General features: G+C 40.5%; 7 protein-coding genes across 7 annotated transcripts; 2 read left to right on the top strand and 5 right to left on the bottom strand. All coding sequences in view use genetic code 12, as the record gives it.

Moving 5' to 3' along the window:
* Positions 1 to 37: 37 nt before the first annotated feature.
* On the bottom strand, positions 38 to 1,597 carry KGF57_004697 (uncharacterized protein; the record flags this gene model as incomplete). The annotated part of the gene is made up of 1 exon (XM_051754233.1): positions 38 to 1,597. The coding sequence occupies one exon, from the start codon at positions 1,595 to 1,597 to the stop codon at positions 38 to 40; it is 1,560 nt and encodes a 519-aa protein (XP_051606831.1).
* A 1,839-nt stretch (positions 1,598 to 3,436) lies between these two features.
* KGF57_004696 (uncharacterized protein) lies at positions 3,437 to 5,001 on the bottom strand (the record flags this gene model as incomplete). The annotated part of the gene is made up of 2 exons (XM_051754232.1): positions 3,437 to 4,839; positions 4,971 to 5,001. 2 exons carry the CDS (start codon positions 4,999 to 5,001, stop codon positions 3,437 to 3,439), a joined length of 1,434 nt encoding a protein of 477 aa, XP_051606830.1.
* Positions 5,002 to 5,619: 618 nt separating this feature from the next.
* On the bottom strand, positions 5,620 to 6,096 carry RPO26 (DNA-directed RNA polymerase core subunit; the record flags this gene model as incomplete). Its single annotated transcript, XM_051754231.1, has 1 exon — positions 5,620 to 6,096. The coding sequence occupies one exon, from the start codon at positions 6,094 to 6,096 to the stop codon at positions 5,620 to 5,622; it is 477 nt and encodes a 158-aa protein (XP_051606829.1).
* Positions 6,097 to 6,241: 145 nt separating this feature from the next.
* KGF57_004694 (uncharacterized protein) lies at positions 6,242 to 8,647 on the bottom strand (the record flags this gene model as incomplete). Its single annotated transcript, XM_051754230.1, has 1 exon — positions 6,242 to 8,647. The coding sequence occupies one exon, from the start codon at positions 8,645 to 8,647 to the stop codon at positions 6,242 to 6,244; it is 2,406 nt and encodes an 801-aa protein (XP_051606828.1).
* A 600-nt stretch (positions 8,648 to 9,247) lies between these two features.
* KGF57_004693 (SKN1/KRE6 family beta-glucan synthesis-associated protein) lies at positions 9,248 to 11,398 on the bottom strand (the record flags this gene model as incomplete). Its single annotated transcript, XM_051754229.1, has 1 exon — positions 9,248 to 11,398. The coding sequence occupies one exon, from the start codon at positions 11,396 to 11,398 to the stop codon at positions 9,248 to 9,250; it is 2,151 nt and encodes a 716-aa protein (XP_051606827.1).
* A 1,804-nt stretch (positions 11,399 to 13,202) lies between these two features.
* Positions 13,203 to 14,048, top strand: MMS21 (SUMO ligase; the record flags this gene model as incomplete). The annotated part of the gene is made up of 1 exon (XM_051754228.1): positions 13,203 to 14,048. One exon carries the CDS (start codon positions 13,203 to 13,205, stop codon positions 14,046 to 14,048), a length of 846 nt encoding a protein of 281 aa, XP_051606826.1.
* Positions 14,049 to 17,611: 3,563 nt separating this feature from the next.
* KGF57_004691 (uncharacterized protein) lies at positions 17,612 to 22,234 on the top strand (the record flags this gene model as incomplete). Its single annotated transcript, XM_051754227.1, has 1 exon — positions 17,612 to 22,234. One exon carries the CDS (start codon positions 17,612 to 17,614, stop codon positions 22,232 to 22,234), a length of 4,623 nt encoding a protein of 1,540 aa, XP_051606825.1.
* Between the last annotated feature and the right edge of the window lie 2,263 nt (positions 22,235 to 24,497).

Raw genomic sequence — 24,497 nt, 5'->3', positions numbered from 1 at the left:
CATTCCACTCTCCTCCTCGCATCGACACCCAAAGCAATCAAACACGAATGTCCTCTTCATCTTCACCATCTGAAATATCGAAGTTGGGGACATCGGCATACTCTATTGGGTCATTGGCATTGTGGTCAACAATCAACCCATTGTTGTCTTTAATCCAGATAAAGAATATCGAGATGATCAATGCGAAAAAGTATAACCAGTTTGACCATACAATTGGCAACACTACCCCCTTGAAGGAATTTTCAAAAGCGGCAACTGTCAATGCTGATTGGTAAACAAGGTCACGATCAGTATGTTGAGGGAAGTCAGGTACATTTCCTGCTGCGTTAACTAAAAAGATACCAGCAATAACTCCGGCCAAAAATCCTGTAATTATCGGCAACACCAAAATGACAAAAAAGGATTTCCTAAATGCAGATACAATCTTGTCAGTTGATTCTGCATCGGAAGCCGGAGGGAATGCTGCAATGGTCTTTTTAGTCTTGAAGTAGAAAATCACAGACAAGATGTAGAAACTCAATCCAAACAACGAGACCAAAGCGGCAACAACAGAAGAAAATGTACCATTAGGCGTATTGTGCTGTACGCCAACCAAATGATTGCTTGAAGTTGATTGTAAACTCAAACAATACAAGACGACAACAACGAGATATAAGAAGAATAATGCAGTAATCTTTTTCATTGACTCTTGGGGGAAAAGTCTGTAATGTTGCGAGTTCCCATTGTGGTAGTAGATAACACCATATCCCATTGAAAATAATAGCACAGCATAAGACGTAAATGCATTGTACAAGCTGTCGCCTAATCTTGAAAAGAACCTCAATACCGACAACACAAACGACGTTTGGTAAGATGCTTCAAAATTGTTTCTTAGAAGCAAAACAAACCAATCAAATATGTAAACGGCAATAAATGGAGTCAATATCAAAAAGACAATAGCCTTGGATATGACGGATATCGAGTCCATGTTTTGGAAATCTTTGCCAACCTTGAATCTCAAAATGTAATTGAACAATGCAGCAAATAAAACAATAGCAAGTGCAATGACATACTTTAATTGTGAATAAATCAAGTACTCTGTGTAGTTTAAATTTCCAAAGTGGTTTTGAAACTTAATAGGTAGACTAAAATCAAACGGTTTTTCTTGATCAGGGGCTACGTAGACACAGTAGATTCCTGAAGTGGGGACAGCAAACTTGATATCCTTGTCAATAACACCACTCCAATACTTCAGATCATCCACTGAGTAGCCCTCGGCAGCATCCAACTTGAATTTGCCATCATCGGTCAACATTTGCTTGTACAAATGGTCCTTATTGTTGGCATACAACTGAGTATACACTTCCAATATTGGCACCGACGAGAAATTGACAATGTCAGGGTAATGGAAAATCAATCCTGGGATCCTCTTATCGATAACTTCCTTGGTAGCATGTAGCTCAACATAAGCTTTGTCAATGTTCTTGTTTCTTTCAACAGGGCTACAAAACACACCATCTTTGTATGTCAAAATTGATGGTTGGTCGCGAGCGGCTAAAACACAAGAGACAACAAACAATAGTACAATACCTAGTTTGTGGATCATATGACTTGACATATTTGAATTGATGGTGGAAATTGTAGAGAAAGGAGAAAAAACGCAAGACATGAAAGGAAATTTGAGAAGTTAAGAGTGGCGCTGTTCTAAATTTGTTCATGACGCAATCTAATTTTTTCTTTTGTGACATGAAAGTCCATACGGCACGAAATGTTTGCAGCAAACAAAGAAGACTATTCAAGTACTGTCAAAGTATACACATGTTGTAACCCTAACCCTTTTATTGATTCTTTAGCTTCTCTGATCGGTAACTACTTCTTATCCAAACCAATTGCACCGCTCCAATTGTAAGAATTGTGCAAATCCAGTTCAACCAAACGTCTTTCAAAAATCGAACACTTCTTGAAAGCCATTCAAAATGCATCCATCTCACAGATTGCTTCTTCAACTCACCATTTGTTAGTTTGTTATCGAATATTCCTGGACTTAAGTAACCTTCCACCAGCACAAACAAAAGCACACGAACAAACACCCTAATAACAATTGGCACGCCCCAAATTATCACAAGTGACTTTTGAAACACTGAGTATGTCTCAGACAGAATTTAATTTCATCTGGCCTTGATGCAATGGTACCTATGCTTTCCTTTGTCTTGAACATAAACAAGACTGTAGCCGCAAACCAAATCAATGGAAACAAGTACCACCAGACAAGCAAACATAATGCAAAACATGCTGCCAATAGTCCAAAGCCGGCTTTTCCCATTGACTTGTGGTCAGCCTTGATCCGAAAGTAGCTATTGAAGAAGATAATTGCCAAATGAGCAGCAAATAGTACATTTGCTTTCCAAAAAAAATGTTTCGGGAGCTTTCTGTAGTGTTTCAAATTGTCATGGTAATAGTATACAACACCAAAGCCCATTGAAAACAAAAGTGTTACATACGACATGAACGCATTATGGAAGTGCTCTGCAAACTGCAAAACGTGACCCAATATTGCCAACAAAGGCAAAGTTTTGGCATGTAGTGAAATAGCTGTTCCTAATGAGTAAATATATCAACTCCATTGTACAAGTGGACATGAGCAGAGCAACCGCTGGCAACACTAGTGTTTTGGTAACCACGTGAACCGAGCTCAAAGTTTCAGGATCTGCGTCATATCTCAATATGTAGTAAATCACTAGAACAAATGTGAAAACTGACAATGCAACAATCTGCCATAACTTTTGTGTATTTCTATGGGCAATTCAAACTAGTTCGGTTGTTACCGGAGCTATGTAGATGCAGTAAATTCCAGTCTCGGGAACTGGAAACGTGATGTACTTGTCAAGAACACCACTCTATAACCTCAGACGGTCAACTGATTTTGCGTCAACAGAATCAAGGTTGAATCTTTTGTCTTCATTCAACATTTCCTGATACAATCGAGTCTTATTTGATGAATACAATTCATTAAATGTTTCAATTGTAGGAAATAACGAAAAATTGACAAAAGGTCTTTGAATTGAAATATTAATGCAGGAATCTTGTAACTCGCCAAGGACCCATTCACCTGAAGTTTTATGTAAAACATCAGCGGCAAATGCCAAAGTGAACAAAAAAGTGAAGATGAGTGGGGACGAACCCGTGTATTATGAATATTACTGCCACTCGTCAAGGAAAGCGAATGCGCCTTTTTTTTTTCGAGACGTGGCACAAAATAAAAATGACATAAAAATGACATGAAAATGACAGTTTTTATGCGGCTCACCAATACGTGGGTGTCCGTTTACTTAGTACTATTCTTATGTCCTACTCCCAAATTGCTATGTACCCTAGTGGAGTGCAACTATATACAATACAGGAAATCCATAACCACATACAAAGCATTCAAGGTAAGTTCCATAAACATCCATATCCTCTATTCAATTTTCCTTTCAATTGTAGACCTGTCGCTCAATTTAGCCCAGATTAAATACACTGCGCCGATTGAGATAAGCGTGGCTACCCATGGTTCCAACCCACTTGTTAACATCCCAATTAACTGTACACGTGTCCCGATTTCCATGTTCATGTAAGAGTCGAGTATTTCGACTCGAGGCGTAAACTTGAAATTTGAATGGGACACACCCCTGAAAGTGAAGTATAATGCCAAACTTGAAATAACCGTCATAATGAGAGTGCACACAACGGGTACTATCCAGATTGCCAATGATGTCTTTTTGAATGCCGAAACCACCTTAACTTTTGATCCATCTTGAGCAATTGAGGAAGATAATTTCTTCTTGGTGTCGAAATAGAACTTGAATGATAAAATAAACCAAACACAGCTCATCAAAAAAGTTGCACATGTCAATCCTAAATAAACAAGCTTTGCGGGAACTGTAATTGAAGCTCCCATAAACGAGATAGAGCCTGGCCAATCCTTGACCCCAAGCAATGAAAGTCTGATTGCTCCATCGACGAGTAAAAGTGCAGTTGCTAAACGTAACATTTCCGGTGGAAACTTTTTATAGCTGGCGACTTCCCTATAGTAATAAATGACACCAAGTCCCATTGCATATAATAAAGTTGCGTACGACTGGAATGCTTCATTTAAGGTAATAAAGACAAAGCAGACGAGTAAGAAAACTGATTTGTTAGATGATATCTCATAAGGTAGAAACACGTTGTTTTTTGCGTACAAAGTGCAAAAATCAGACAACTCCCACAACATAAAAGGAATAAAAGTCAATAAGACATAGGTGTTGATAACCGCTTCCACTGAACTCAACTTTTGTGGTCCTTTTGAGTCCAGGCTTTTATGAAATTTGAAAATCGCAGCACCGGTCACAGCCAATATTGCAAAAATCCACTTCACGATTGTATAGTATACATAAGTGGCGTAATCCAAGTTACCATGATAGTTTCTAAAGTGCACTGGTAGTTTGAAATCTGTGTCCTTGTTTGCATCTGGTGCAATGTAAACACAATAAAATCCAGAGTCCAAAACTGGGAACGTAATCTCTTTGTCAATGACTCCACTCCAAAAGTGCAAATTTTCCACTGTATAGCCCTCAGAGGCATTTACGTTGAACTTGCCATCACTGCCCAACATCCCCGTATATAAATCTGTTTTATTTTGCGGGTACAAATCAGTGAAGTTCTCAACGGTAGGAATCGATGCAAAATTGGCGATATCGTAGTACTTGAAAATCAAGCCAGAAATTCTGTAGTCTGCAACAGTTTTATTCACAGGTAACCTGATATATGAATCGTCGTTGTTGGGCTTTGCCCGAACCCATTGACAAATAGAACCAATCTCACTGTTGAGAACTGTTGTATCTATAGCGAGTGCAACGCCAAACAAAAAGATGCAAAACAACAATCTTTCGAGCATAAGCATATCTCAAAATTGATGTATTCCTCGACATGGTGGCAATTTTTCATGCAAAAGTGGGACATATTTATAGAACCATTGGACGGCACATTGTTCGCATTCACCATGCGGCACCAATGGAAAAGACAATAGGAATATTACTCGAGAAGGAAAAGTTCATACACAATGACATCACAAAAGCGCAAAAAATGAAAAATCGGAAACACTGTCCAATGAAAGAGACAGAAAACAACAATGCACATTTATATCAATCTCTTGCTTATTTCTGGAAGCTGTTGCTGTCCTGCGCATTGTCTCTCATCGCTTAACCCCGCGACGGACATTTAAACTCAGGTTCAATTGTACACAAACTTTTTTTTCGAGTGTAATGTATGATCACCACTTTCATCGACTGGGACTAAAGAAAACGCTACCACAGCCGTGACGACAGAAGTAAGTTCTTGTGCTACAACTTTGTAACTAAGAGGTACATTTCGTTGTAGTTTTCCGCACTCTCAGGTGTTGGCAAGTTGACCCCAGCTGGTCATGTTAAAGTACTGATTGATGTTGACTTTGAAGAGCATCCTTACCTTCCTCAGATTTCGTCGCTTTATGAGACAAAAAGGTTGCCAGCTAAATAGATTTTGCTCAATTCATTTTCGAAATTGAGAAATCTAGTGAGAGGTAATAGTGACACTCTACAACACAGAGTCTCTTCAATCTGTTTAGTCCATTCATTTTTAACTTTATTGATCCACTATTAACTCCTCACAACTCCAATCTTCAAAAGAGCCGTCCGGAAGATATCTCCTAATAACCAAAGGGATCTTTCTCTGAGACAATTCCTTCATTGCAATTTGCAAAGGATCAGTCTCACCTTCGATATCCACTAGTACAGGTGCATTCAACGAAATCTGCAAAGCTCTAGTACCCAAAATTCTCGCACGCTCGTATTTTGTCATATAAGGAGTTGTGGTCCTCTGGTCCTTGGGTATGGCTAGCTCCTTGGCTGTTTTCTTTCTCTGCTGAGCTGCGGCGGCACCCGCGGCGGCGTCATCTGGACCAATACCTCCCTGCACAATTTGTCGTCCATCATCGGTGGTCAATTGGGCATCTCCACCATTTGGATCATCAAACTCATTATCTGAAAAATGGTCTGGTGGGTCAAAGTCCTCATATGCATCAGCTACCTCGCGGAATGCATTATCTTCGTAATCGGACATTTCTGGTGTGGTGATGATGGGGGTGGAAGGGGAAAAATGATGCAATACTGCCGATGATCTCTCGAACTAGAAGAGGAAAAAAAAAAAAAAAAATATGAATTACAAAAATGAAACCTACGAAAATTGATCCACTCACACGACTGCTTTATAACTTACTAGCTCTAAACCCATTCAATCTAAACTTTAAATCCTTCTGTATTTTCACCGTAGGTCTCCATTGTTCAAACGCATCATACAACTCATGCACCTCAGTGAAACCATTGGTCAAACTCGTCTCCTTCAACCCATCAATCTCGTAGTCCCTTGTGGGCCAATTTTTTTCAATATTAAACAACAACCCACGTAAGCACCAAGGCAAGATGAATGGATTGGTGCCGATTTTGCCAACATTGAACTCTTTAATGTAAACTTGATTCGACACTGGTAATTCACTATTATCGAAATCATCATAATCTATCTTTCCATCATGCGGGATAACAATATCATCAGTGTCCAAAAAAAATTTAATCCCCAAATCGTACACCTTACCATCATTGTAAATTTTAGAATGACCGCCTCCTGTTAATGGTCCAGCCAAGGACGTGCTCAATTCTTTAACGACATTGTTGTCGAAAAATCCCAAATTCAAAAGATTTGAACAAATGGAAACTAGCTTCTCAATAAATGTTGGTGTTGAAGATGTGTAATCGATATAACAAGCACGATAAATGTTTGGGTGGAATACATGCGATGCCAATGCCGAGTACATGGGAACTAGCTGATCATTAATGGATCCAATGAAGCAGATTTTGACATTGACATTGATAATTGTTCGTATCGATTCTTTGTAAACCACAGATTGAGAACTATCAAACTTTGTCAATTCAAACAATTCATTCAACGATTCATGCTCAATTGCAGAATAAGCCTTCATGAAAAACGACTTGTCGGCCCCATAAAAAGGTCCATTGTTGATACCAGCCATGCCTAGTAAACCAATACGCTTGTTTATCGGGTCCTTTAAAATGCCCATTCGAATCAACCTCGCAAGTAAAATTATCGAAACAACACATCCTTGAGAATGTGAAGCAATGAATATAAAATCGGCATTATTGAGTTCCTTTTCCCATTTTTGTAAAATCTCAGTAAAAAAGTGAACTCGATCAAAGATTTTACCTTCTTTTTCCAAGGCAATCTTTTGAATACTGACATTAGACTTGTCGTCATCTATGAGATTGTTGTCAACGCAGTAACGTATAACTGCTTTTTCTGCTTCATTGGCGAATTTTAAAGACGTACCCTTGGGAGCACCGATTATGGGCCGTATCATTCGAGTAGGAAAGAATCCGTGTACACCAATAATTAATATATTTTGAACTTTTTTCAAAGGACCCGATTTGTGATTGACCACCTCGGTGTTTACTGTGCCCCTTCTTCTAGCCTTGTTGTTGATCAAGAGGTTACCCATGGCATCATTAGAGATGGTAATTGCATTTGGATCATCTTGGTCTTCTTGATATTGAGAAACAGGGTCGTCAGTGTTTTGATAATACTTGTTGTAGTTTGGAAGACAAGCACGTTTATGCTGGGGCAACACTGCCAAGGACTTGCCATAGAGTTTGTAGGACCTTTCATATAGTAGTCCCACATCGTCCTCAGCCTTAGTATCTTGTGGCAACTCAGTGTCCGCACCAGTGGTGAGACCAAACTTGGCTGATATCTGTGTCAAAAACTGTCTCCAGTTTTTCAAATCAGTTCTAATTGTTTGATTGCTGTTGTTAGGGTTTGAGGTTGATGAATTATGGAACACGTGTCCTTCATGTACAACCGGAAGACATCTTTTCCAGTTGGGGACAATGACATTCTCCTTCAAGTTTTCATTCTTGTGAGTGTTGATTTGGTTAAACTGAGCTGCTTTGTCGTGAGGTTTGTACAACACAGCGTCATCTTGTTGTACTTCGTCGGGTACTTTTTTGGCTGCATTAGTGAGCTCTTGCTTAGTGGGGATAGATGGGGTTAAAATCGTATTTGTTTCAAAACTGGCATGGCTTATCTTGTCCTTCTTTTCATCCTTTTTGTCAATCGAATCAGCCTCTTTTTTATCATCTTTCTTTGCATCCTCCACTTCATCTCTCTTTGTTTCATTTGTACTGTTCTTTGATGTGCTATTCCAGAACCAGTTTAGACCACCACGTCGTGGCGCCGCCACATGATCATCTATTTCATCTCCATTGTCATCGGCCATGTCATCATCGTCGTTGTTGATGTTGTTGCTGTTGCTGTTGTTATTGCTGTTGCTGTTGTTGTTGTCTATTGGCTCAATCTCTTCATCATTTCCATCATCCTGTTCTTCATTAACATCCTCGTGGTCGTCTTCTGAAGCTGTTTGGTTTACAGGTTCTTTTTTCCAACTTAGCCAACCTCCTGCTGTGCTAGAAGTTGATAACATGCTACTTCTTTGCCGTGACTGCAGAGTTCTTCCTGCAGTTTCTTCTGCATTTGGGGTTTGCTCTGTTTGATCGCTTTCATCATTCTTGCTCCACCAAAAGCTGAACCAGGAAGATGCACTCATTTGAAATCGTCTCTTCAAGGTAGAGTGTTGTTGGCTACTGGGTGAGTGCAGTGTGTTGTTAAGTCTCTCTCTCTTGCCTGTATTCCAAATTCGGAAAAGCAAGTTTTTACCCCAACTGTAGTACAGTGACACTAAACTACAATGAATTAAGCATATTTAATTCAAAGTGATATTTGTGCCTTGCACTACCTTTTGAGGAATTGACTCATAAAGTTTAACTTACACTTGGAATGAGTTTCAGAGAGTATAAATATGGGTCAATTTCCCTCTTCTTTTATATTATCAGTTTTTAGAGAAATATGGAATATATACTACTTTATATTGTATCACTTAGTTTACGATAATAAGTTGGAATTCAGTGTTAGTTGGAGACCGCACTGACAGACTCTAACTTAGGATGTTGTAACAGCTCTGACAATCATTTACTCGTTGTAATAGTAAGCTACGGTTCTTTAAGTAGACATATTACACTTACAATAATATCGGTCAATAAGTTGCTTATTGTTTATTAGCGTTCTTCCTCCCTAGACTAATAGGAAGCGCGCAGTCTACAAATTAACTCGCGAGAAGTGATGTTACTGTACGACAAAACTATAAACACTAACAACCAGTCAAACTGCTCTTTGGGAACGAATACCCTGCATCTTCAAAACTGGTTAGATTAGCATTTTCATAAATGTTCAAATGCTGCTGAATGTAATCATAAGTTGGAAAATCTTCAGGATCGCACCCAACATTGATGGCATTTCCTGGCTGGTACACTCTAACGTAATCGATTGTGAACGTTGAGGGAAATACAATTTCACCCCAATCAATGTACGCCCAGTTGTTTGAAACACCCAAGTTCATGATAACGGACATTGGTTCCTTCGATAATCGACGCCATCCAATGTTTCCATTTGGATGCAATGACGTACTGTACACCGTCAACGTGGGGTCTCTTCCAACATACCACCTCAAATACCCGTTATCGTCGTCATTGAGATATTCATAGCCAAATCGTTGGTACTGGTGCTCCAATCCATTGCCTCTTTCATACCAAGTACGGTTCAACGTTGTAGTAGCCGAAAACGCCTGTTGGAAAGGGCCCCCCGCATACGTGTTCATCGTGGTGATGGAGTAGTTGTAAATTTCAATAAAATCGTAATCTGGCATGTACCAAATATCCATTGGGGCCATTTGTAATGATTGAGAAGCCACACCATTATTCGGTTTCTTACCAGTGCTATCAACCATAATTTCAGCTTCAACGAGATCAATCTCAGGAGCACCCCTTCCAACTCCACGGTTTGGATGCGATTCTCCTGGGCACGTACATTTGTTCAACCTTTGTCCAGGCAAGTAGGAAATGCCATCTGGCGAAGATTGGTTGGGAGTGATGCCCGCATCACATGAATCATACGAATATGGCCATACTCCTTCGGTCGAAGCTAAATAACCAGGACGACCGAGGTTACCCATTGTCCATAAACCTGGCCAAAGTCCAGAAACTGAACCATAGTTGGGTAGTCTCGCCGAAATTTCAATCCGGCCTTGAGTGAAGCACATTTTATTCCATGACTGTACCATACCAGAGCGATAGAATAGATCATGATTTTTAAAAGCATCCAAGCGTAGTGTCAAAGTACCATTGGCGGTAGTCACTGCGTCTGGATCATACCATTCAAGATCTTTAGTGGCATCATAATGTAAATCGGGGGCGGTGAAGAATTGATCGTCACCTTCGTAAAATGTTCTGCCCTCGGCATTGAACTCGTCGCTAAACACCAACTGCCATTTATCGCCACCTTTCGAGTCCAAAGTCAATGCATCTTCTGGCGTGTCGGGGTCAATCAAGTTTGTTCGTATTGCACTCAACATGGGATACGAATAATGGGTCAAGATTTCATAAGTTTGAGGTGGTCCATGCTCAGTGACACCAGAGTAGGTCAAAGCTGGTAAAATGACAAAAACTGCAATAGCTGCAGCAAGAAGGAATAGAAATCCAACAATCCCCCAATACGATCGACTGTCACCCTGCTTCAAGTCATACCAAAACCGGTTCTTTTCGTACTCTGCATCTTTCACCGGATTTGGATTGTGTAAATCATCATCTGGCTCTTTCTCCTCTATGCTTAGTGGGAATGAAGATGCGGGGAATCCGCCAAAGGGGCTAAACTCGGTAAATTTATACGACGCAGGGTACTTTGTGTCGGATCCCTTGGAAAATGAGCTGGACTGTGGCTCGTTATGTAGATGATCGGCTAATGCTGCTGCAGTGGCAGCGGCTGCTGCTCCTTGTTGTAATTGCAGCTGTGAGTTGGACAGTGTTATTGAATTGGCTTCTGAATCTTTGATAATTGGGTACCGATCATAAGCAGGAGGTTGGTTAATGTACAAGTTCTCGTTTCTAATAGGGTTGTGCAGATACTTCGCATTTCCTCTTGGAGCCCCCAGCCTTTGTGCACCGTTGCCAAACACATTAGCCATGGAAGACGAGGACGAAGATGAGTTTGAATTATAATTGAAGGAGTTATCACTGTACACCCCTCCATGGACAACAAATGGACGTCCATGTTGATTGTGTGGCAGTGGAGGGTTTGAATAGTTCAGCTGTAGTTCAAAAGCCAGATGACTTTCAGGTGAAACGTCGAATGGATCCACCGGAGTGTCTTGTGAAGCAATGCTACTGCTGCCATTTTCTTCTTGGTGGAAAATAGGTCGAGTAGTGAACTCCCCTCTTGTTAGGTCTCGTGCTCTTTGATATGACATAGTATCAGCGTCCTTGGCTGTTGTGCTAAGAAAATTGTGTAATTATGATTATGATTATTATTATTATGATCAAGAAAAGGGTTGCAAAGAATTTATTATAATTTCTTGGAGATCGATCAAACTAAGAAAAAAAAAATAACTTAAACTTTTTAGCAGACAAACTACCTGGCGTGGCAAGGTGTGGGGGGAAGTGGTGATGGTGGTGTGTGTGTGTGTGTGTGTTGATGTATATAGTATTGGTGGTATCCTTTAGAAGTGAAAGAAAGAAGATTTTGTTGAGATCAAAAGTAGCAAACTAAAAAGAGATATATTCTTTTTACGGAGTATTTTTATTTTTGTTTTTGTCTGTTGATGATGATGATACTGATGGGATTTCATATTTCTGCTCCATGTTTGTTGTTGTTACTTTTTGTTGTTGCTTCTTTTTATTTTATTCTGTTTGTAACTGTTCATAGTATTGTATAGTATTGGTTGTTATTGTTTGTTCCATATTAGTACTAAATTTAGACAAATGGAGTAATCCTATGGAGACACTAGTATATGCAGTATTTGTATACACAACATTATCTTGTGTAGCAAGTTGGCTATAAAGGATCAACCACAGCCACTACGTCTGCCAAAACGTGTGTCTTTTTTTCCTGTACCTGGATGCACTGTTCTGGAGGGAGTGTCAAACTGTGCAAACAAACTCCCAACCTATCCGAAAGCAATGCATCAACAATAAAAGTAACCACCGCAAAGAATTACACTGCTACCACGTCTACACAAATGAGAGACAAGGCATACACTTCTCAAAGGTGTACCTGTGCTTACCACAGAAGCTGTTCCTGCCACCTGACTCCTTCTTAAACATCCGTGGCGACTGTTAGCATTTGAGCTGCAGTTTCAGTTTTTGTGCTTGTAAGGGCGTGCCCCTGAGTCTTAGATTTCTTTGTTTCTTCAAAAAAAAAAAAAAAAAAAAAGACAATATAAACTTGTTTGTTGTTGGTTTTTGTTCCTCTTCTTTTACAGGTACAAGGGCTATGTTGAAAGTGAGCATCGCCTCCTTTTTTTCCTCTCTGAGTGCGAGCCTCGGGAGGGGGGGAAGGTGGAGGGTTCTTCGCATTACTTTACTTTGTTGTCCCTTTTGCAATACGCAACCACGCTGTTGTATCCCCTCCATTGCATTGAAATAGTTTAGTTTAACAAGCCCCCCCCCGTCCCAAAAAACTTTCTTTCCCAATCTTCTTGGCTTTTGTAATTTCCTCGGAATTGAGAAAGATTTTGCACGACCTTCATGGAATGCTACCATGTGTGTTCAAGATGTTGCTTGTAAATCAATCAATCGAGCAATTGAAAGATCCTTGTTGCTCTGCAAAGAGCTTGAATCGTTTCTCTTCAAGTTCAACTCTACTCTTAGTTTTAATGAAATTTAAGAAAGTGTATCTGCTTTAGTTTGTGTTTGTCTTTTTCAAAGTCCCTGCATTTGGCAGTGAAATAATTCAAAAAAATGTGTCTATAAGACCTTAGAAGTAACTTTACAATGAAGCCAACGACCTCTCCCTTCAAAAGAATTAATTCATAGAGACAGTTGAACTATTTGTATAGTATCTATGTAAGGCAGAAAACACCCATCGAGCTACAAAATTAGCCACAAAAATCTGCACTTTGAATTAATCCCATCAAAGTACCTGCTAAAAAAAATATTGGTAAATGATTCACGTGAGTTTCACGTTATCAGACACACACATTTATTTTTCTTTTTTTTTTTCTCAAAAGAAGGATCTTTGATTTTATTAACAACGCGTCTCTTTATCCATAAACCATGTCACAAGCTGGTGCAGAACACCCCGAGGCATCAAACTCAGATGCGTTTCTCCCCCAGAACTTATCCTTACCGTCATATGTGCCATTAAATCGTAACTTCCATCGTGACTTTGACAAAATCTTTCGTACCAATGCCAGTACCGATATGACAACGCCAGCAATCAATCAGCATCGCTTGACCGCCAAGAATTACATAAACTATATACTTGAGAATGAGTCCTTGGAATTCGATGAAAAGACCCTAAATAATTTCGCTCTTGGGTATAAGCAAATATTGGAGTCACGATGTAATTTGAAGAAATTTGAATCTATTGGTGCTGATCGCAGAATCACAGATTATTTGAATACATCGCAACCATTGACGTTGGATACACTCGACATGTATCATTCCATGAATAAACCAAGCTATGAAGAATTATTATCCGAAGTGCACAATTTGTCATCTACAGCGGAAGTCCAAGCTCACTTGAAATCAGATGAGTTTTATCAATTGTTGAGAAGCATTGCGTATGTAATCAAGCATCCTGAAGAGTCAGTGCCTGATGAATTTGCCGATAATGATGACGACGTTGGAATTAGTGGTGGTGTGGTTTCATTAAAAGATCCACTCACGTTGAATTCCTTTGTTGACCCAGTAGTTGCTCCTTGTGGTCATACTTTTGAATCGCTGAGTATATTACAACAACTTGAACAACACTCTTCAGGAGGGATGGAATGTCCGATTGGGGGATGTGATGCCACGTTGCAAAGGGGTAATTTGAAGCCAGACACGTTGATGAGAATACGAATTAGGAGTGCCAATAAACAACAAAAAAGTAACAGAGACTTGGATATTGTACACTGATGATGGAGCTGTTACACTTTGGATAAACTGGACGTTGTTGGTGATTGTCATCAATGGTGTTTGCACAGTTTGCCGCTTTAGTTTAGTACTACAGTGATAAACTGGACGTTGTTGGTGATTGTTTCAACGGAGACCATCTTCTTCACCACGTACGCAATGAACGTGTATTGCTCTTCCAACCAAATGTGTTTAAATAATTAAAAGAGACGGTTTGCTATGTTTACTTTTTCCCCACTCTTTCAAGGCGACTGCACTAAAATCTGACCGTGATCGGCACGATTTCTTAAATTACGATATATATTCACTGTTTACGCATTGCTTCCGCATTGTTTTTGATAAATCTTTTGATAAATCAGCTGATTATCATTATTTTAGACTAAATTTTGTAGAGACCTGCAAGTAAGGCTAATAGGAGGTCTACAAGCCCTCTCTGAGGCGTGCTTTTCATGCCGTCTTTTCATTGTTTTGTCCATATTTTAGTGTGTGTGTGGTGGGAGGGACATTGCTGGTCACTCAATGATGAACTAATGAGTTTGATGACTTATACGAGACGAGCTCTATGTGCTTTTGCATTACATGATACTCATTAAAACAAATGGCCAAGTGATATTCAATTGAAGGAAATGGAAAATGCCATTGATGTTTGATTTCAAAAAACACCTCCAAACCTGAACAGTTTTTTCAGGGCACCGCTCCGGCCCAATTCCACCAACCACCTACGAATGTAAACTAATTTCGTTATGCAAATTTTGAAATTGATCGCTAACCCCTATTATCTCTGTACTGTGCGGAAGCTAAGTTTTCCCTAAAATGTGTGGCTTCCGCAATCTAGTATAGGGGCCGAAGAAAAAAAAAAAAATAAAAAGGCATCACTTTTGTGTTCGACTCAAGGGGCCGAGGAGCATTGACGAACGAGGCAAATAATACCGAACTAGTGTGCACATCATCCAAGTGATGACGCAGAAAAGCCTCATTTGCATGTACGTGGGTGGATCTTTCTACTTCTTAAACGGGCATCGCATGACAGACTTCAGAAAAGGATGAATGGGAAGTTTCTTTAAGAAAATTTCTCTAAAAATTGTCAGCAACACCAACTTCCAAACCATGCACTACGCACACACTCATTTCTTGTAGACATTAGATTTTTGAAAGAGTTCGGCAAAAGATTTTTTTTTTAGTCAGTGCATGAGATAGCCTTTACCTTGGCAAATTTCAAGTTTTGTACCAAGCGTAACAAATAAATTTGCAAAGAGAAGAGAAGCCAAAAAAAAAAAAATAGAACAGAAAAAGGAATTGTGTAAAGTGACTTGTACTTACGGAAAAACAAAATTTTTTTTTTTTCTTTTTTTTTTTTTTTAGGCGAAATAGGCGTTGGGAAATAGTTAGGCACAAATATAGTTTTGTCTAAAACTTAAACTCCTCTACACTTGGAGACTCTGATTTGTTGTTATTTCATTTGTTTTCCACTTTGGTATATGTATCTCCTTTCTGTATGAAAACCTTAAAACAAGCAGAATTTCAAAGGTGCCAAGTTGATCTCAGTGCATACACGAGATAAAATATGAACTTCTCTACGTACAATACACATGCATAGGCTAGAGCAATATGCTTTGTACACTTCTTTTCATGCGCACCAAAGCTATGACGTGTAGGTGTCTTTATGCAGAGCTTAGTTTTCCCTTCATTAAGCTTCGCTTTGTCTTGCTCTGCATCCTTCCGCCTCCATCCCCCCACCCCCTTTCAATCAATTCTTGCGAATTATACAAACCATACATAACACAATATTTGTTTGTACACTCTTAATTTTGTTTCTTCTATTACACAAAACTAATATACATTAACGAACGAAGTTTACATAAGCAAAAGAAACAGCAAGTGCCGTAAATGCAACAGAGTCACAAAAACAAATGAAGTAGAAGCAATTTGCAAAGTCCACATGAAATTTCAGCACAATTGCATTCGACTGATGTTTCTCTTTCACACAAATGTGAATATCTCAGTGTTCTCTGGCATACTTTACTTCCTGCGCACAGTCACGCCTCATCCAATTGTGTAACATATGACGTTTTGTTGTTCTATAAAGCAACAAAGTACACTTCCGTAAATTTATATACAAAGTCCCTGCTATTAAACCTTCTTCTTGTCAATTAAGTTAAGCGGTTAGTATGCTTCCTTCCACGGTAATTAATGCCGCCTCAATTTCTCAGAAACCATGTTGTACTCGTAGCCCCAATCAAGACACAAAAGTTAGACTTTAACCTTTTTTTTTGTTTTTTTTTTGTTTTTTTTACTAAGATTGGCTCCGTATTATTTCTTGTTCTGACCCTTCTTTTTTAGACCCTTTTTGGAAAAAAAAAAAAAGTTATTTCCAGCAATGAGAATCGATGGTTATATTATATGTCTACTAGCATGCAGTACGACAATCCCATGGAAGACTTGCTTAAACATAACTGATTAAAGTTTATAGTATTGACTTGTAGGTCGACAATATCTCTCTAAGAAAGCTTAAAGTAGGAAAGGATTATATGAGATGAGTGGCAGGAGTTTTTCGTGGACCATTCTTAGTAATGCAATTACTAATTGGACCACTCACTGATTTTGAGCAACAGAGATTCCTCAAGATAGCACAAAATTGACCAGCACTTGGCGTATATTTGAGGCGGAAAAACGGAGAACTTTGACATTGACATAGTCATTATTTCATATGCCACCTTCGAACTGCCTTTGTATTTGATTGGGGTGCACGCTGTGGCCATCCAATAACAGCTGATCCCAACTCTTTCTTCTGTACAAAATGATCCTTGAAACTTCTGCAGCATCGTCGTATTTTTTGGATAGCTGCATCGTGATTGTTTGATTTGCATTTGTTCATCGTTGATCATCGTCACTGCTATTTCTGGAAATCACATAACTTTATTAATGTGCAGGATTAGCAAATTTACACAAAAATGAAACTGAAAATTTTGTGCAAAACCAAAGAAGAAAAAATTAAAATTAAATCCGCAGACGCAAGGCTCCAAATAATGCTCGTTTTACTTCCTATTGCCCCTCCCGTCCCACTTCCTCCAATAAGGAAAGATGCAAAGAAATTGTCCCAAATGCCAGTTTGAGTTGCCATTGAGTTAAGTTGACCTTCAACCCAATTGGGTTGGTTGTCCTATTGGATAAGCTTTGCGATGAATACCCCCCCTCTCTCTCTCTCTCAAAAAACAAAAAACACACACCCTTTCTTTGTTTTCAACTGTACATATACGCAATTCACACACATAATAGCTATTAAATGCCTTCAGAACTGAAAAAACAATAGAATCTTCCACAAAAGGTAAAAGCAAAATTTTCCCTTTTCCAGGGAGCGAAGGAAAAAGGTTTGCAACCGATACAGAAATTTTAAGACATACTGCATTGAATTTACCTTTAAGCTTTACCAACAGGAGGTACAAACCGAGGGCATCTGTTTAAGATGATTCAAGCAAGGTAGTCTCATAACACTTGCTATATAAACTGAGATGTTTCCGCCATTTTTTAGCTTGCCAATGCTGTTCAAACGCTAACCATAATAATCGATGATCAAACACTTGTTGCTCGCGGTACTATTTGCTGCATTCTCGCTCATCGCAACCACTCAGGCTGCTGAGGTTAGCAACGTTTTCCAAAGTTTTGACAGTTTAAACTGGAAAAATGCAGGATCTTATCCATTCAGTACACCTGCAGCCCCAAGTTGGATTGCAACCTTGTCATGGGCAATCAAGGGCTCAAACGTCAAAAAGGGAGACACCTTCACCTTGAATATGCCTTGTGTGTTCAAGTTCACTACTTCACAACCAAGTGTTGATTTGGCTGTTGGAAGTACAGTTTATGCCACATGTAACTTTGCACCAGGTGATTTAGTGGTTCCATATTCTCAATTGAAATGTACTGCTAGTAGCAACGTCAAGGCCAGCACCGACACCACCGGTACCGTGTCATTTCCCCTTACTTTCAACGTTGGTGGATCAGCTGGGCCCGTGGATTTGCAAAACTCTCAATGTTTCACACCAGGTACCAATGATGTTACATTTTATGATGGTAATAAGGCATTGACAACCACAGCCTACTTTCAGGGTGGCTCCAACACAAACGCAAACACTCCAACCGATCAAAGTGTCGTATACGATAGAGTTGTACCAAGTTTGAACAAGGAACAGTTGTATGCGTTAGGTGGTACCTGTACCTGGGGGTTCAGAAGCGGAACTTTGGGAATCACTGTCAATGGTGGAGGTACACTCGATTGTTCAAGTGTCCACGCAGCTATTACAAATAATTTGAATGCGTGGTACTTCCCCGAAACTATAGATGACATTTCCGCGTATACAACTTGTGATGGGGGCTCTTTCATGGTTTACTACAACAACATTCCATTCGATTACAGACCATTTCTTGATATTTTGGCAACACGTCAAACTGGTTCGCAATTGCTGATAACTTACACCAATAGATATCGTTGTGTGGGCGACATTTTCTCGCGCGACTACTCAAAAACAAGCACTTGGGGAGCTTACAACAACAACGAGGCTGGTGCTAATGGTAACGAAGTTGTCGTCACCACCTCAACATGGCTCGGATCAACAACTGCAGTAACAACGTTGCCGTTCAACACAGCACAAGGAAATACAAAGACAATCGTTGTCGAAGTGCCAATTCCAACTACAACTGTCACATCAAGCTACACCGGATATTCAACATGGACTACAACTATCACTGCTCCTGTTGGTAAGACAGCCACCGTTGTGGAATGGGATCCAATCACCCCAACTGGCCCAAAGCCAACATCTAGTACACCTACATCTTCATCTACTTCAAAGCCATCATCTAGCTCGGCACCCACTAGTTCTTCACAACCACCTTCTACTTCAAAGCCATCAACTAGTTCAGCAGCGCCAAGCTCTTCGCAAGCGCCAAGCTCTTCGCAAGCGCCAAGCTCTTCGCAAGCGCCATCTACTTCAAAGTCATCATCGAGTTCAGCAGCGCCATCGAGCTCGAAACCGCCATCTAGTTCAGCAGCGCCATCTAGTTCAGCAGCAGCAAGCTCATCACAAGCAGCAAGCTCTTCGGTTCCTTTCTCGAGCTCGAAACCGCCATTCAGTTCAGTACCGCCAAGCTCATCGGCTCCACCATCTAGTTTGGCCCCTTCAAGCTCGTCTCAAATACCATCAAGCTCGAAACCTCCATCAAGTTTCGCACCACAATCTAGCTCTTCAACACCAAGCTCGTCGCTTCCACTATCTAGTTATGCACCATCGTCTAGTTCAACAGCACCAAGCTCTACAGAACCACCATCTAGCTCAGAAGAGGCAAGTTCGTCTGAGCCACCATCTAGCTCAGAGGAGGCAAGCTCATTGGACCCAGAAAGCACATCCGAACCAGCCAGCTCTACAGAACCACCATCTAGCTCAGAAGAGGCAAGTTCGTCTGAGCCACCATCTAGCTCAGAAGAGGCAAGCTCATTGGACCCAGAAAGCACATCCGAACCAGCCAGCTCTACAGAACCACCATCTAGCTCAGAAGAGGCAAGTTCGTCTGAGCCACCATCTAGCTCAGAGGAGGCAAGCTCATTGGACCCAGAAAGCACATCCGAACCAGCCAGCTCTACAGAACCACCATCTAGCTCAGAAGAGGCAAGCTCATTGGACCCAGAAAGCACATCCGAACCAGCCAGCTCTACAGAACCACCATCTAGCTCAAAAGAGGCAAGTGCATCTGAGCCACCATCTAGCTCAGCAGAGGCAAGTTCGTCTGAGCCACCATCTGGCTCAGCAGAGGCAAGCTCATCAGAACCAGAAAGCACATCAGAACCAGCCAGCTCTACAGAACCACCATCTAGCTCAGAAGAGGCAAGCTCATTGGACCCAGAAAGCACATCCGAACCAGCCAGCTCTACAGAACCACCATCTAGCTCAAAAGAGGCAAGTGCATCTGAGCCACCATCTAGCTCAGCAGAGGCAAGTTCGTCTGAGCCACCATCTGGCTCAGCAGAGGCAAGCTCATCAGAACCAGAAAGCACATCAGAACCAGCCAGCTCTACAGAACCACCATCTAGCTCAGAAGAGGCAAGCTCATTGGACCCAGAAAGCACATCCGAACCAGCCAGCTCTACAGAACCACCATCTAGCTCAAAAGAGGCAAGTTCATCTGAGCCACCATCTAGCTCAGCAGAGGCAAGCTCATCAGAACCAGAAAGCACATCAGAACCAGCCAGCTCTACAGAACCACCATCTAGCTCAGAAGAGGCAAGCTCATTGGACCCAGAAAGCACATCCGAACCAGCCAGCTCTACAGAACCACCATCTAGCTCAAAAGAGGCAAGTGCATCTGAGCCACCATCTAGCTCAGCAGAGGCAAGTTCGTCTGAGCCACCATCTGGCTCAGCAGAGGCAAGCTCATCAGAACCAGAAAGCACATCAGAACCAGCCAGCTCTACAGAACCACCATCTAGCTCAGAAGAGGCAAGCTCATTGGACCCAGAAAGCACATCCGAACCAGCCAGCTCTACAGAACCACCATCTAGCTCAAAAGAGGCAAGTGCATCTGAGCCACCATCTAGCTCAGCAGAGGCAAGTTCGTCTGAGCCACCATCTAGCTCAGAAGAGGCAAGTTCATTGGACCCAGAAAGCACATCCGAACCAGCCAGCTCTACAGAACCACCATCTAGCTCAGAAGAGGCAAGTTCATCTGAGCCACCATCTAGCTCAGAAGTAACAAGTTCTTTGGAGACGTCATACTCATTGGAGGCAACAAACTCATCCGGACCGACAAATTCGTTAGAGGCTTCAAGTACAGTAGACAGCTCAAGCTCATTAGAAGCAACAAGCTCTTCCGCCCAATCAATTTTGTCAGCACCTTCAAGTTCAACAGAAGTTTTTAGTTCATCAGAAGCAACCAGTTCATCAGCATCATCAAGTTCACAAGTATCAAGTTCGGAAGGTTCAAGTTCATCAGAACCACCATCTAGCACTTCAGATTTGCTGACCCTGAGTGACCTGTTGTCTACAAGCTATTCTTTCTCCTCCATAGTTCCACCTTATCAAAACAGCACTAGCCCTGCACAACCATCATCAGTCCCTTCTACATCAGAGTCTACAATAACTTCTTTAAGTGTGTCAGTTGCAGAATCTACAACTGCAATCAGTGACTCAATTTCCTCAATTCAATCTACAACCTCGCCAACACAATCTGTATCAAGCACTTCTAATAATGAAAATGGGGGTCAGGTGACTACGGCAACTACGTCAACTACTTCGGGCAATCCAAGTAGAGGTCAAGAGACAATTACAACCACGCCAACAACAACGGGTAACGGTGGTCAAGAGACAATCACAATCACGCCTACAGATGCAAACAACTCAGACTCAAGTACATCTCAGACCGAACAAGCCACTTTATCTACTGCTCTTTCAGCATCTGGAGATGAATCAAGTATAGGTTCAGATAATGGATCAGGAAATGGGTCAGGAAACGGATCAGGTATAGGTTCAGGCACTGGATCAGGTAACGGATCAGAAAATGGATCAGGAAATGGATCAGGTAACGGATCAGGTAATGGATCAAGTATAGGTTCAGGCACTGGATCCGGCGACGAATCAAGTAGTGGATCAAGTATAGGCTCAGGCAATGGATCAGATAATGGATCAGGTAACAGTTCAGGCAACGGATCAGGAAATGGATCAGGCACTGGATCAAGTAACGGATCAGGCAATGGATCAGGAAATGGGTCAGGCAATGAATCAGGTAATGGATCAAGTAACGGATCAGGTAACGGATCAGGTAACGGATCAGGTAACGGCTCAAGTATAGGTTCAGGCACTGGATCAGGCAATGGATCCGGCGACGAATCAAGTAGTGGATTAAGTAACGGATCAGGCAATGGATCAGGAAATGGGTCAGGCAATGAATCAGGTAACGGTTCAGGTAACGGTTCAAGTATAGGTTCAGGCACTGGATCAGGTAATGGATCAAGTAACGGATCAGGAAATGGATCAGGAAATGGATCAAGTAACGGATCAGGCTTTGTTTCCATAGTAACATCGAGTCAATCCACCACTACTAAACACAACACTCCTATCATTTCGAGCTACGAAGGAAGTGGATCTATACAAAGAGCTTCTACAGCATTAACTGGTCTTTTTGTCATTATATCCATGTTACTTTAGAGAGGAAGAAGAATTTCAGGGTGAACCATTCACCAGCTGCTCATTTTCTTTTGACACCTTATCAATTAAGCTTTGGGGAAAAGTCCTCCCCGATTTCAAATTTAGGCACATCTTCAAACAATTTTCACGTTTTTTCGGTTGTTTATAGAGATATTCACGTTGCATCGTTCATTTCGGTATAGATTTCAAATTCAATTTTAAGTTTTCAAGATTATTTTGTTTTTACATTCATGGTAGATATAATCACCATTTCTTCTTGTACTCATCGAATAAAGCAAGAGTGTAGAGTATCACTGTTAATGCTTATCTAAAAGTCAAACTGTACTTGCTAAAAGTTGGGTGCTACTGCACTAGGCTTTCAAAGCAACTTTTTCATTTAGCATTTGATATTTGTGAGCCATTCAATTATTGCCAAATCGCGGAGTACCGGACATGTGAAACGATGTCTCTCTTTCAAAGTTTTCTCAAATTTCAATTCCAAATCTGCACAAAGTGTAACTCCATAATTTCAGGAATACTGAAAACACAACAAGGGATAAATCAGCTGATTTCAAAAACTTCTATGGTTAGGAAGCACTGTTCCAAACTTTACAGTTTTTAGTCGTGAAAGACCTTTTTTAGTTAAACTCAGAATATTTTGTTCCTACATTGGGCTCATAACATACCCCGCATAAGCCATCCCCTCCCTGTCCTCCCTCCCCTTCCAATGGACAGAAAATTACAGAGGCCGAAGGATACAACAACTATCTTCCTTGAGGGAAAGGTTGCTATACTTCAAACCTATGCACACAAAGCAAAACAAAATTAACTTAGTCTTTAGAAGTAAGTATTCCAAAAATTTCTTTTCTTTTCGGGGAAATGTATACAAGCAATCTCACATCTTGATCACGATGTTGAGATGAACTGGTTTATCGCTTGATGCATTTCGCTAATAATCTTGTAAAAGGCAAAGGCGGTTTTTCAGAAGCGTAACCAAAATCCGGATAAATGTTTTTTGTTCATTTCTTTTTTTTTTGTATTTAGTCAACATCTCTAGGAGAACGTTCCTGTGGGTAAGCGATATTTGCAAAATAGTGAATGATCACAAAAACTTCAAAGATCTTGCCTATTTACGGTGGCACTAAAAAAGTTTAACAATAGGTATTTCTAAAAAATCGAAACTTAATTAGGAATTGAGAGTTTTGTAAATTTACAATATTACAAGAGGAATATCAGTATTGTGCTTCTAAAATTTGACGAATGACTGACGTCTTCACTTGATGGCAGCCTGAAAACTATTTGATAATATTTATAGAGAAAGCACTCCCAACAAGAAATTCCGCATTGGACTTTTACTAAGCGAGCCAAGGACCATTCGCATCGTAGTAGGATATCTTTTGCACGGTGTCTTTGTAGAAAGTGTGCTATTTTCTCACCTTCAAGGTATATTTATTAGGTTTCAATTAAGACGATGGGCATATTTCCATCACCCCATGCCAGTTGGATGAGATTCTCTTTTCCTTCCTTCTTGTTGTAGCAATAATGAAATTTGTCAAGATGACCACAAAAGTAGACAAAAATTGCAATATTACACAAAATAAGCATTTATGACGAAGACTTTGATTGTTCTCTCCACAAGTCGCACAATAGGCGAGTAGAATTAGATACAGCCATATACTGAATTAGAGGCGGGCTAATTGCAAATAACAGGTGATTACTCTTTCACAAAAGAGTACGTGTTGGTGAAGGATACGCGAAGTGAACAAATTATCCATAAGTAGTCTTGCTTGAGAATAGATGGGCAAGTACAGACTTTTTTGTGTAGATTACCCATCCCATTTTGTCGCAAAGGGATTACAATCAAGCAATGGCATTCACGGGCAAGAGTGAGAATAACCTAAGCTTACGCTGATGACAATGCAATGCTCATACGAAATGTATTATATAATGGAAAGTACAAGAACACATTAGATTGACATTCAAGGAGATTCCAATGACAGCACTACTAAAGCAATTATGCAAGCAAAAATCTGGAGCTCAAACGTTTTACATAGATAATATGGCCCTAGGCATTTCTGAAAAAAAAAAAAAGACAGAAATCAGAAGCCGAACTGAAAGCAATTAATTTGGGAATTGGCGATGCACTTTGCTGACTGGGCCCCACAAGACTGCGGTGGTTATCACTACCACAAAGTTTCGGAATATAGCGCTGCTCGCAGTCGCCTATTTTATTCCTTGAGTTTTCCACTGAGTCTGTTACACTCAATGGTCCTTTGCTCAACTC

This window comes from Candida theae (genome assembly GCF_024610275.1).
Source record: "Candida theae strain CBS 12239 chromosome Unknown scaffold17, whole genome shotgun sequence".
Taxonomy (NCBI): domain Eukaryota; kingdom Fungi; phylum Ascomycota; class Pichiomycetes; order Serinales; family Debaryomycetaceae; genus Lodderomyces; species Lodderomyces theae.
This window is presented reverse-complemented; position numbering and strand designations above follow the sequence as displayed.